General features: G+C 36.5%; 1 protein-coding gene across 1 annotated transcript in view; it reads right to left on the minus strand.

Moving 5' to 3' along the window:
• Positions 1-14,641, minus strand: part of HTT (huntingtin) — an 84,524-nt gene that overhangs the window by 14,127 nt on the left and 55,756 nt on the right. Inside the window, 13 exon segments of the mRNA XM_037385890.1 lie at positions 726-831; positions 2,021-2,147; positions 3,380-3,567; positions 4,375-4,470; positions 4,747-4,924; positions 5,397-5,542; positions 5,744-5,957; positions 6,805-6,927; positions 8,543-8,681; positions 9,909-9,985; positions 10,238-10,414; positions 11,822-12,001; positions 13,847-13,988. Coding sequence (XP_037241787.1) covers positions 726-831; positions 2,021-2,147; positions 3,380-3,567; positions 4,375-4,470; positions 4,747-4,924; positions 5,397-5,542; positions 5,744-5,957; positions 6,805-6,927; positions 8,543-8,681; positions 9,909-9,985; positions 10,238-10,414; positions 11,822-12,001; positions 13,847-13,988 — 1,893 coding nt within the window.

Below are 14,641 nucleotides of genomic sequence, written 5' to 3' on the forward strand. Positions count from 1 at the left end.
CATGCATCCAGTGTTTCTTCTAAACCAAGATGCTACACATTCAGTATTTAGCACCACTGTAAAAGTGTAAGAGAACTGTAACAGTCTCATCATTGCTTTTGCTATAGATAAATTTCTCTAGCTCTAATCCCCAAATGCCCTCCACTGAATTTTGAATGCTTACCCGAGGCATCCAAATTAGAAGCCCAGATATCCAATATACATATAGCCTACAACTGGGAGTGAAAGACATGAGTATGCATCTCCAGGTCAACTCATTCCTACTCAAGAATCTTACCGAAAAATCTTACCAAAGAAAATCCCCTTGAGGTTTGGTTATTAGACAGCACATTAATAATAGCAATTAATAGATATTAGTCACAGTGAACTATATATTTCCTAAAGGCACCGTTCTCTCACACGTCGTTTCTCTCAAGTTCTTGGCATTCCTATTGTGCCTAAAGCCAAAAATCCAATCAACACACTTTTAACTGGTGTATGTTGAATGATGTACCAATATAAAGTTGAAACAGCTTCACTAGAATTTTACCATACTATTTACATGCTTGAAGAAGTTTTAAGCCAGAAGATGAATGTGTCTGAACTCACAGGGATATAAAGACAAGGAAATACAAAACAGAAATAAATTCTTAGTTTCACTCACTACTTTTCTGTTTTACAGGTTTATTAATTTTACATTTTTCTTAGTTTAATTAAGATTTAATTAAAATAATTCAGTGCATAACATTACCTCTTGTTGATTCTCCTCTTGGTCCATTACAATAGGCTGAGTTACCAGCACACCAAGCAAAGTAGCCCAAGTCTCTTCAAACTGAGTACGGCTGATCCATCCTATGGAAACACTCAGAGATAGCCATTCATGTCTTAATACAAACTTAAACATGGAACAGCATCAAAAAAATGGTACGTCATTCCCACTGATTTAGTTTCATACCATTTACTATTCAATTTGGCATTTTTTGTAACCACTACAGCTTTAAATTTAACTGTTTTGTTTTAGGAAGTGATGAAGCTTTTAGAAGGGTTCTGCGTATTATTCAAATGTATGAAAAAAAACCCCAACCTGAACAGGACCATTTAGATAATAATTTCATTGTCCACTTCCAAAACACCAAGACCTATCAGGTTTTCACAACACACAAAATCATCCCAGAAAACTGTCCAGTTCTCACGGTAAAGAAAGTCATGGAGATCCCATAATGACCCAAGAAATCTTCTTGCCCTAAAGGCAAAATAACTGAATTGCCTAGAAATAAGCATTAAAATTCAAGCACTTCTCAAAGAGTTTTTCCAAACAGATTTTTACCTATAAAAGATTGCAGAGGATTCCTGAATGATACCTTGCTGTTTATACTAATATAAAGAATCAAAAATGTGAATGTCACCTTAGGCATCATAGTGATCAAACAGAAATCAGTGCCACACCACAAGTCAATCAAATATTAACCCATAGATCAGAGGGAGAAAAACACCAAATAAACCCCAAAACAAAGAACTTGCATACGCATATGGAAAATTTGGTGCATTACCCTTGACAGGCTCATCTATTGATAAAGACTTGAACTCATAAGCCCCAGTGCTCTCTTCTTCAGTAAACCTTGACATATCTAGAAGCTTTAAAGTGACAGCATCTCATTTAAAATATTGAGTGTCGCACTGAATTCTATTTATACACTATACATGAATAAAAAAAAAAAAAAAAAAGGATGGGGAAGCAAAATATTCTCAAACATAGTCAACTGTATGCTCCAGTAAACAAGCAGCCACTTTAAGAGCACACCGAAAGCACCTCCCTGAGTTGGAATAGTTTTTGGCTTTATCTCTATAATTTTTTCCCTTCATTGAACAAAACATAAGAATTATTGCAGCACAATTACTAACCTGCTCTGAAATAGTATTTCTCTTCCACATTAGCAACAGAAGTAAACAAACAGTACCAGATTCAGTTATTGAGTAACTTCCCAACACAGGTGAATGCCCAATAACAGCCAACTGTATTAATTTTTAATTTTGTACATACCAAGTGTATTAATGCGATAGATGAACTCCTTAAAGATTTCTTTTTCTTGAAGAAATTCTACTGGGATTTCAGGAAAAACTGTGCTGAAGTCGCCTGCGGGCTTTGGTGACCAGCCTAATTTCCAGACCTGAAGAAATATAAAGTCTACTCGTCCAAAAGAGAAATAGTACTAACACGACAGCTATAAATACATATGCACCATTCAAAAGCAACAAGACATCAGTAAAAAAGTAATTCTTCAAATACAAAAATGCTTAGAGAAAGACTAAATATCTAACACAGCTAATACAAATTTTACAGTGCATTGCTAATTTGGGGTGAGGGGGGTTTTTTTGCATATTTCTCAAGAGAAATTAATTATTCAGTACTACTGTCCAAGTTCGTGTATAAAAGCAAGTAAGTTCCTGTCATATATTTCAGTTTAGGATTTAATTGCTAGGTGACTCCTAGATTATGTAAAAATGATTCTGAAAGGTAATTCAGGAAAAGTTGTTCACATACTATTGATACCTGAAAAAGCACAGATACATCCAAGAGTGGGCAAAAAAAATCTCAATCCAAAAAAATACAATTAGCATCTTTTGACATACGCTCAAAAACAGAGTACTAAGAAACAGAGAAAGACTGGAGATATGGCCTTGCACATTATCAGGAAACCCTCTTTTTCTCTCCCTAATAAGCACCTAGAAATGTTCCCAAGAATGGTTTTGAAGTTTATCAAAACGAAGACATTTCACAGTAGTAACAATACATGGAGGTAATCATGAGATGTTCTTAAATCCATGTTACGCCAGCCAAAAAGAAAGCTTGAAATACCTTGTCCAAAAGATCCAAGATCAGTAATACACAATCCAAAAGTATCCACATGGTATACCATGGTATAGTACCACACACAAACCTGAGTCAGTTCAGACACCCCAGCACCGCTGCATCACTGTGGTGCTTGGCGTGACAAAAAAACCCACCTGTCAATTCAGGTGTCAAAGTAGCAGTGCAGATTTTGCACTCTTTCCAGGGTAAACAGTCCCACTGAGCAGGAGGAAATATTAGCCCTAACAAAGCATCCGATTCACTGCTTCCTTTTCCTTTCTTAAACTACCAGCTGGACATTCTTTCAAATGAAAATGTAAGGAGCAACTAGACTCCTTTCTAATCAAATCTCTGCTTCCAAAGTGAACTCTTATTTGCTATCTCTACAATGTTTTGCTACTCAGCGTTTAAAAAGACAAACTGGCTCATCAAACCAGCTAAAGGTTGAAGTCCTACTAATGTAAAAGTTACGATGCAGCACCACGTTTTGTTTTCAAAATGTTGTTCAAAAGCTTTTAAAGTCCTGAAAACAAAGCATAATGAACATACCAAGGGAGGTACTCTTGTATAACTGTTCACTAGAGGCAGCCTTGCTAAACTGATGATGATGTTCTTGAGGACAGGAGTAAGAAATGCTGGGATACTGCTGTTTCTTTTGTGCCCCAGTGACAAGACAGTCTGTAAACATTCCACCATCTCAGCTACCATTTCACAAGCCGCAGTAATGTGTTTGGTTTCTTTGTTGGGAGAGAAAGAAATTCAGTTTTATGAATCTAATCAAAAGCCACATCATTTTAAAAATACAGAAAACCAAGAAATGCTTCATAAAAGAGCATGTCGACTAAAAAGGACAAAACCGTAATAAGGATGTATACAAAGAAATACTCTACAATATTTCAGCTACTATCACCCTCCCCACAACAGCCTGCAGGCTGTTTGCCAGTCTCGGTGCTGGAGATTACCAGTATCTGAGGGCTGTCAGCAGGGCAGCTCAATTTCTAACCAAAGCAAGAACATGCCACACTAAATTCTCACAAATGCTCTGTTCAAAGTGATCAAACTCATCTGTCTTATGAGAAAACAGTCCCACAGCTGCCTCTATGCTAAATCTGACAAGCAGGTAATTTCTGTGGATGGAAGTGGTATCTTACTGCACCAGCACCACTGGATATAGAAGACTTGACCTTCCCCTCAACATAGTGCTTCCATACTGTAGAAGGACAGATAATGAATCTATCATTCTTCAGAAGAAATATTGACAATCCTACCTCTCCCACACGAAATCTAAAAATCCCACAACACTTAAAAAGTCAGTCTGCAGCATGCTGCACAACTAACAGAATCCTCCAAAAGAATCTGCATTGATACTTAACTTGCAAGAAAAAAACAACTATACCTGTTAAAAAATGTCAATTTATATTTAATAGACACTTAAAAAATAAGTAAGGAACTATCATTGTTAAGAAAATAGTAATGGAAAAGGTACCTACAAACATTTCTTTGGTGAAAGTTTAAGGCAAAACTGGAATTCATCATTTACTTACTCTGTGTGTTTGAATCAACTTCACTCTCACTTAAGCCTTTTGAAGTATTCTTCTTTCTTTCAGGACTGAGAAGTTGATTACCAGGTTCAACAGCAACTGAATTAGACAAAAATATTTAAAAGATACAGCCATTACAGATCTCGTACTCCATGTTTCTCCTCAAAACTAAGTCAAATACTTAACATCTTCAAGGCATCTCCCAAGTTCAAAAGTAAACACCAAATTTTAAATGAGAAATTAAAGTAGTAAAAATAAATTAAAGAAATAATTAAAAAGGACTCAGAGGAAATATTCCAGACACCTAGCATTTGATCAGTGATGACTGACAATTTATTAAGAAAATTTTCTCGTAGCTGTTCAAATTGGACTCACCTGCTTCTATGATAAATCTAATGCAATTAATTAAGGAGCAAGCATATGTCACATTAGCTGCAGAAGCCAGCAAATTCCAGAGACTAGACTGCTGTAATGTCAGACAGCAACAATCCAGAGCAGCTTGAAGATCTACACTTAACGGAATCTGGTCATGCATTAAATGCCATGATAGTGCCTGTGCAAAAATAAAAATTTCTCATTAACAGCAAACTCTCACAACAGAAGAGCTTACAACCAAAGCTGTTTGGGTTTTTGTTGGTTTTTTTTAACTCAGCAATACATAAGTTTTACTAGCAAGCTGTACTGACTTTTTTTCCTGAGAACAGAATTTATTTTAAATACAATAAAATTATGAGCATTATATATTGCTTATTTAGTGTTCCAAAAACCAGTGCAGGGCCACTCTCCCAAATGCCAGGATCATTCCTTCATTCAATCAACCTCTCCTTGTAAAAAGCTGCCCTTATCCCACATAAGCCCATCTGATTTACTAGCACAGATCAAAAAAAATAACCACAGAAGAAATTTCTACAGTTAAGACAAGAAAATTGCTCAGATCAGAAGTTACTCAATAGGACCAGTTTAAGTCAAAGTCATTCCCTCTCCCAACATTTCATCACATCTTTAATTATGCTGCAGCTTCTTACCTCTACTGACATAACTACAAATTTGAGGATATCATCCTCTTTGTCAGGAGGAACACGGAGACCAGCTGGTAGTTTTGAGAGTAACAACAAATACTGAGCCAGTGCACGACAAAGTGTCATCATAGACTGGTACATCACCTCATCTCCTAGAAAATAAGACTGGATGAAATCTAGCAGTTCAAATTTTCCGCCCCTCTCAATTAATGTTTTTTCAGAATTATTTAATTAGCACATTTATGCCACATATCTTCATTTTTTAAAATAGTAAGTTCATTCATTCACAAGACATCTGTAAAGTGCCTTTGCAGAGGAGATAATAAACTTTAGAAGACCATTATTTCTATTACCAAAGATATCGCTTAGTTTTTTCCAGTAGGCCGATGGCTCGGTTGGCAGGAGTGGTTGAAAAACCTGGTGGTTGGCAGGAAGGTTTTGTACAGTGGTAGACACATGATCCAGAGTTACCCTCCGAGCTGTTTCAAAGAAACTACTCTTCTGGTCTCTTGAGATTTCATTCATGCCCAGGCTTAAACAAGGTGCTAACAAGCTGAGGTTGAATTCCTGAAATCAAATAGTAAATAAAAAGTTAAGAAATTGCTTTAAAGAGAAGCTAAATATCTGATAGTACTATTGCGGCATACAAATATGGTGGTAAATTAACAGTTTATTAAATAACAAGTTGGTTAATTAAGATCTCTACTCCATTGTGGTGTAACAGTACGATCATTAAGCCCATACTTGTTCCACATTTAAATTCCAAACACTACTGTACCAGAAATAAAAATCAATTTGCTTATTCCAGATTTTCAGAACAATATGTGAATAAAGCTTAAGAATGATCTATATACAAGGAATCTTCAAGAAATAAGTTTTCAAACAATTAAGTCAAATATTTTAAAAACAATTTCCCACTATTATTTCTGCATATCAGCAGAACAAAATACATTCTCAGAAAACAAAGTAATAGATACAAGTTGTCCTTTACGCCAGATTTACTACCTGTGGCTTGTTAGTGGCATACTGCAAGTTACCTAGCACAGGTATTTTAAAGGTTATAGAAGCATCTGGCCTTGTAAGAGACTGTATGGCAAAACGAGAACATTATGTAAAATGGTAAAATAGATTTTTGTGACTGCAATACATAAACCAACCTTCACTTTCACTCTATACACCCAACCTGTACTACTGGAAAGTTAGTAGTAGCATCATTGTTAGACCACAGAAACGAAAGGTATCTGTTTTAAGTTTCCAAAGTCAAACGAAATTCAAGAACTGAACTAACTACCAGTACTATATGAATTTCAAGTGTTAACATTTAAGGATATAATCTATTAATATTACCAATAAGAACATTAGAAATAATTACAGCCTCTTCAGCTGACCGTGTTTCATCTGACAAAGAAGTTACCTTGCTGGTCATAAAGGAGTTCAGGTCAGGCTGAGGAATCCTATTCACCAGCTCTGCGCCTTCTAGCAGTGCTGAGTCAGACTTGATGCAACACTGCGACCTCACTAGTGACACGTACCAGTCCTTTAATAATGAAAAAAAAATTATTACATATTTATTTTCAGAAAAATAATACATTTCAAGGAGACAGGGAGAGAATTGCTCATTGGCACTGAATTGTGGTCCATGAATGGAAAAAACCCCAAAACCTCAAAGAAAAAAGCTAGGCAAAACAGACAACTGGTGAATGGACCACCACAAGCTAGACCAATGGATGTTCACTGGCAAGTTCTCTATTTCCATAGAGTCTGGACAAAAAAGGAGGAAAAAAGCTGAATGTATACGTATGTATTAGGGTCCTAAAGCTGAGGAGAATATCTAGGAAAAAAAATGGAATGCTCAACAGTCACAAAAACATAATTTTGCAGAAGCAAAAACCCCAGTACTACAACCAAGGAAAAGTCTTCAGATTCAAATAGATCAGCAGATGGCAGATGAAGATAAACATTTTGAAATAAATCAAGACCATCATACATCATCACAGATTTACTCCTTATTAGCAATGAGACTACAGGAACTGGTTCATAATATAACTAATTTTACTAAGGAATATAAAAAGGCTCAGTTATCCCTTTTCTATGTTTTGTCTCAACTGGACATCCTGAATTTGCTGATACTAATTAGAATGCAACTAAGCCTGTCAAGAGTTTAAGGAGCATCTTGATAATGATCTTAGTCACATGGTTTAGTTTTAGGCAGTCCTGCAAGGAACAGAGAACTGGACTTCACAATCCTTATGGGTCCCTTGCAACTTGAGACATTTTATGACTCTATGAACTACATAGAGGTTGTGGAGGAAGCACACAAAATCTACTCTGTGCAGGATTTACAGTGACAGAGGAAGGAGATTTTTTTCATTAATTTGAAGACAGAAAACTACAGATAAATGGTTTCTGGGCATAAACATTGTTTCCTCCTGTTAAGTAGTTCTCAATCTCTCTCTAAGTCAATGGGTTCCTCAACTATATACCAGTGTCGTCCAAACTGTCAGCTAACAAAGTAAATTTTGTCATCTCAGTTACAAAAATTTCCTATTACTGTGTATCACTGTAGAACACAAAGGACTGAGAAGATGTTCTCTGTGCCATGGGATAAACTGGAAAGAAAGGAGGACACAGGCCCCAAAAGGCTGGCTGTTAGCTTCCCACTCCACTTTGAAATAAACACACTTAAGTACATGAAAGACAGAAACAGTTAAGTAGTCATGACTGTTCTCTGAAAGTAATTCAAAGCTGAGAAATGGAAATCAAGAAGTAAAATCTTATTTCCAAGAGTCAACCAAGAGTTTTCAGCAAATGAATAAAACTGATCACTGCAGTAAACACATCAAGAAAAAAAGAGGAGATACCTGTCTCTACTGAATCTTAGGTAAATCTTTCCATTAAATTTATGCAAAGAAAAACGATGTTTTTTTCATAGCACCATCAACATAAACATCTGTGCACATCCTAATTATTCATCGTAAGTTCAACAGTCAGCCAACACACGAAATAATTCAGTGACCTATATGTGAGATTCATTGACGATGACGAGAACATTGATGCATAGTACAAATAACCTGTATTTAAATATTTTGTAATGAGCAAAGCTTGTTTACAGCCAAGGCACTTTTAGTGACACTTTCCAAATATAATCTTACTTTGTCTAGAATTACATTCTCTAAAGCTGGTTGGTCTTCTCCATCTAGTGGGTGTGAGGTAACCAGAGGTGAAGGACTAGTTGTGGCTGGTGCTACCATAAGACGAAACCTGTCCAAGAGCGAGTAAAGTCTTTGGTGTCTGAAAATAGAGGAACACATCAGCAGAGAGCTTATTTACTCAGTTCTGTAAGTAATTTAAAAATACAAAGACATCCAGTGAGTTAATTCTAATCCTGGGAGAGAAAAGCAGTAGGGTCTTATGTACTTTGTTGGATATATACAGTTGTATGATGCAAAACTGTAAATGTCACTAGCTATCAGTAGCCAAAATAAATGAACTCAGCACCATCAACAATAAAGATTTAATCTGTACATGCTTAAGCATAAGATGCAAGCTGTTACATTTTCTTTATACAGTAACTTCTTTTAATAATAAGAATCAAAAGTTAGTGTACAGATTCTTTGATTGCAGACAAATACATTGTAACAGATACAAAACAAGAATCCACTAAAACTGTTCCTTCCCCTCCCTGCCCCCACCAATATATTAAGGATTCAAGTTTGTGGTTTTATGTCAGTGTCAAGAGTTTGAGGTTTTTATATTTTTTGTTTGGTTGGCATTTTTTGATCCCATTACTGCTATCAAGAACTTTTATAAAGTCATTCTGAGCTTCTGTAGGTTTTTTGAGAAGTCAAATGTAACGCTACCTACGACGGCACACTCCTATCAATCTACTGCAGTCTTGGGCTTTAGATACTTTCCCCCTACTTATTCCTTATTTCAGTTAACATATATTACTCTCAAACAGCAATGACATCAAGAAGAGTAAATGAAGCTGTTTCCAACATTAAATACAAAAAATATTGAACCATTTTCTCCTTGTTGTAACAGCAGTTTAAACAGGAGACTAAACAGTTACAAGTTTTAACACAGTTATCTGGGGGTGGGGGGGTGTAAAGCCACCACAAAACACAAGCACACCCAGCTTGGACGCACAAAATTCTGCAGAAGTTTGAGGAAAATAAAGTTGTTTTCAGTAAAATTGTTTTTGTCAAGGAATTAATTTGCGGTTGCTGTCTCTCAAAAGTTAAATACTGAGTGGGATGTGGGAGAGATAATTTATGCTTTCAAGCCTTTAGCTTGCTTTAATTCTTAAGTATATTGCAAATTCAACCCAGCAAACACTACATATTCTTGTGCCAGAATATGCCTGCATCTCATAAGAGAGGCTTTACTCCTATTCTACCTCCAAAAAGGACCCACTATCTTACCTTTAAGAAAAAAAACAAAGCATAGTAAAAAAAGTTAATACAATTAATACTAGAACAACAGTTTGGCATTTTAACATGTACTCATATTGTTTACCTTGTTGCTAATCCACTGTTTTGAAGGTATTCCTGAATTCTATCCAGTTCTTCTACTGGTAACTGAGTAATACTGTTCTATAGGAAAGAGTCACAAGAATTTTACAGGACAGAAATAAGTAAAATACCCATAGGTACTTTGAACAGGTTAGGAAAATTATAGGCTGATAAAGTGAAATGTAAACAATCACGTACCTACATGTTACGTAAAAAAGATTCCTTTCTAATGAAATCACTGAAACATCATTGTATTTTGATGTAATCAAAATCATTACACTTGGTTATATTGCTAGCACTGCCCAATCTTATTTACAAATGAAATATATTTACCTGTAAAGTTGCAGCCAAAAGCATTTCTACCCGACGGCAAGCCAGTGTGTCAACCATGCGAGCAAGCACACGGAATGGAGTACACAGAAGCTTATCAACATATAATGTTAAGACAGCCCCAGACTGGCTGAGATGTATCCCTTCTAAGCACTGTAAAGTCTTCTTCAGAGTTGTGGGCTGGATGTTGAAACAAAACAAACCAGGAAACAGACACACACACACACACACAAAAAAAAAAAGGCAATCAGTTGGAATACAAAGACCTTCAAGCTAAAGGGAAAGGCATTTAGAAAAACTATTAGCAGACTAGTTGATCAATATAATCATCTATATATGAATAGGTTTGAGTTACTGGGTTATTTAATTAACATGAACATTAAGTTGTTTAATGTTTAACTGTAAAAGCTTACTCTTACAAAGAGTAAGCAAAAAGTAGGGAGCAAAGCTTCTAGGGAAAAAAGCTAGAAAGACTTAAGTGGAATTGTAGAAAGCTCTGAAAATAGTGAGAAGCTTGAACCCTTGCTGGAAGAAGGTAGGGGCATGAACAGTCAAAACAAGAGACAGCAATGGCCACTCAGGATTAAACAGGGTGCAAAGAAATGTTTAGATTTTTTTTACTATTAGCACCAATTCATCACTAATAATCTAAAGGGAGAAACACAAAGACAAACTAGTTTGACTCGTGGAACCAATCTTCTCTTAGAGTAGACTGTAAATACCAGCTATTTTAATTTCACTGACTTTTCTGACCATCACCAAACGTTTCACAGAATGACATCGTCCATTCAAACACCTTTAGTTCATTCTACCTCAGACACTAAAGCCCAGATTAATCTCGTTCACCTTTAAAGTGTTTTACTCACATGCCTAAATCACTAATACAGTTGCACTAGACTTGCACAAACAATGGGAAAACAGGAAATGTTACCAGGCTATTCATGGTATGGTAGCATCTCCCATCATTAGCTCTAGAGGAAACCCAGCAAATGACATTTCCCATCTAGTGAGCTCTCAAGATAAAGAGGGATGCATACAACCTTACATCCCTATAAAATATCATTCATGCCTTTTAATCTGAAACCTAAAATAATCAAAAGAAATCATACACTGAATTTCTGAAGCAGTATTTCCCTCACCAAGAGGCTACAACTTGTGGGGCGAATCAACGGGGAAGGCAGAGTTTGCAGATCATTTTCATGTTGTTAGGTCCTACCGAAGATGGACTAATTCCTATTCCTGCCCCTGTAGTTAGTACTTCTGTTATTTACGCTACTAAGACACTGAAATCAAAGACATAGGTTACAGGTTTAATTTACCCTTCAGATATTATGTGGGGTTAATACCCAGAAAGGAAGAAAAGCAGCTTAACCAACTCTACTTGAATTCATAGATTTGATAGATTGGAACACATCTGATACTAAAATTGCTAATATATTGTTGCATTTTTAAAGAAGTGACTCTAAAAATAAAATCAGAAGTTGATAAATGACCCAGAAATGTCAGAATTTGCATACTTATCAGTTAAACTTATGCTAAAGTGTAAGTGACTTTATTCTTTAAAAAAAGTCAAAAAGTTAAACTTACAGCTGCAAGATTCTCACACCGTGACTGAATGGCCTGGATGAAGAGACCACTGGCTGCTGAGTTCCTGTGAACAGCACTAATAAAGTCTTGTACTGGAGGCTCATGGGACAGATTAATCAAGTCTTGAACATGATTTACAATAAGCCAGGTCAAGTGTTCTGAATCATGTAGGTTTTGACACTAAATGGGAAAGAATTAAAATCTGATTCCAGTAATACCCATGTTAAGTGTTTAATTACCAAGAACTTTATTTGACACAACATGAATTTTTCACATAAAATTCTGGTAGCTAGTTTGGAATAATGGCACAGTGGCTGTATTTTAGTATCACCATCATTATTTTTATGACTGTCCTGGTTTCAGCTGGGATAGAGTTATTTTCTTCTCAGTAGCCAGTGCAATGCTGTGGTTTGGATTTAGTATGAGAATAAAGTTGATAACACACTGATACTTTTGTTATAAGCATTACTTAGAAACAACTAAGGCAAGGACTTTTCAGTTTCTTAGGCTCTTCCACCAAGAAGGCTGGAGGGGCACAAGAAACTGCAAGGGGACACAGCCAGGACAACTGACCCAAACTAGCCGAAGGGACATTCCATACCATAGAGCGTCATGCCCAGTATATAAACAGGGAGGAGCTGGCTGGGGCCTGCCCATTGCTGCTCGGGGACAGGCTGAGCAGCAGTCAGCAGGTAGCGGACAACTGCGTTGTGCACCACTTGGGTTTTTTTCCCTTTTGGATTTTATTCCTCTCCCTCTCTCTCTCTCTCCCCCTCTCATTACAATTGTTAGTATTATTATTCAGTTTTAATTATTAAATTGTTCTAATATCAATCCACAAGTTTTACCTTTTCCCCCAAATCTCATCCCCATCCCTCTAGGGGGTGGGTTGGGGGCCAGTCAGCAAGCAGCTGCACGGTACCTAGCTGCCGGCCGGGGGTTAAGCCACAATAGTGACAAAAATTCCAAATGCATTTGATCTTGTTGTTGCAAATGAAGAGATTTGTAACAAATTTGTAATTTTTTTTAAGAAACGCTAAAAATCCAGGCCAGAAACAAGTAAATCGAGAAAGGTCAATTCAAAGATGCCACTTTTAAAGAAATACTGTTTGAAATAAACATGCACATGCACAGACTTGTAAAGTATGATTTTCATTTAGTCTTCTTTTTAAAGATTTCTTATTACTACTGGCCTTAAACATAACACAAATAATTTCTGGAAAGCAAATCCGAAGAGATTTATCAATAATTAATTTTAAACCTACAGAGGCTATATCTGTATCAACAAGCAGTGCAATGCAACAGCTGCAGAGCTAACCAGTCATGCTGAGAGGCTGACACTTCCCAGTAAAGAGGTTTTGGATGGTTTTACCTTGGACCACCTCTAATCTGACTCCAGTGACTGAACATCCATTAGTACTTGAAGTGTTTCTTAAACATAGCTTTTGGTTCAGTTGAACCTGAAAAGAATGCAGTTCGCTTGCCCCAAAACTGCTCTGCAATGCAAACCAAAGTGCAATACTAGATATTACATGAAGATTCTCTTCAAAAGTTCCCAGTGAACTAAAATGTTAATATTGAGACAGCAAGAGGCCAAAGCCACAGGAACTGCTCTCATTAGAAAGCCAAAACAGAAGTTAAATGTGAATGTAAAACCTCTCCTCTTAGGGTACAGAGACAGAAATTTGTCTCCTAGACACTATGCACTGCTACTGATGTTGGGAAGCCTAACACTAATGAGGTGCTAGGAGCACACTAAGAAGTAAGAATTCTCCGCTGGGAACCATATCCCTATGACCCACCAGGTATCCTTTCCAAGCCAAGAGAATTCTCTGTTCAGAACAGGAAAAAAAACCCACCAAATGAGGTCACACCTAAGCTTATAGAAGCACCACCTGAAAATAAGATGGCTGATTTCACAAGTCTTCATTTTTCACTTGTGAACCAGGTTCAGTTAATAAAAGACTGTCAGTATAATAAGATAACTCAAAACTATAGTTATAAAACTCGTAATTCATAACTTACAACATAGTCACAAAAAAGAATGAGTGCTCCTCTTCTCACTATCTCTCGATTGCACATACCACGTTTAGATTCTGAATGAGATTCATCGCTGTCTCCAGATATCTGAGGGCTAAGCAATTTAGTAGTTGAAAGACTGTGTCTCCTGCAAGAAGCACATTAGATTTTGTTACCACTATTACTATGGCTACTGAAACATTAATAATCAAATTGCTTGGAATATCCTACCAATGTGCTTACATAATATTTATTTTCCTAGAAACTTCATTCAAACACCAAACTGCTTTGAAGCAGACACTCTGCCTTCAATCAGCTCTTTACATTCTGACGGTTGTAGATTCAATTTTTTGTTCCATTCTTATTACTTCCTTGGACAGGCTGAAGAACTTCTGAAGAACTAACCAGGTTATTTAAAAGAAAAATATGGGCTACTGCATCCCTGGTAGGATAACAATTTTCTTCTCAAGCCAAACCAGTGCTCTTGAGCACTTAGTCTAGTGTCAGATTGAAAGTGATGCCCAAGCCAGAAAAAACAGAGGTGATACTGGTAAATAAAAAAAGATAACTGCAACAAATAGCAGATGTCACCCGAGCTATTTTAGTTGCCCTACTTCTCCCATATGCCAAATAATTTCATGTTTCCTCGAATTAGAATAATATTTTTTCACATCATGAGGTTGAGCTGAGGCAAGAATGTCACATTTGAGCACAAATTGATTCACTCATGTTGCAGAGCAAGATTAGTTTTCCCTAACATTCACTCCATAAGCAACAGAAAAGCCTCCCAAGTCAGTTGTT

Source organism: Falco rusticolus, chromosome 1 (assembly GCF_015220075.1).
Source record: "Falco rusticolus isolate bFalRus1 chromosome 1, bFalRus1.pri, whole genome shotgun sequence".
Lineage (NCBI taxonomy): Eukaryota > Metazoa > Chordata > Aves > Falconiformes > Falconidae > Falco > Falco rusticolus.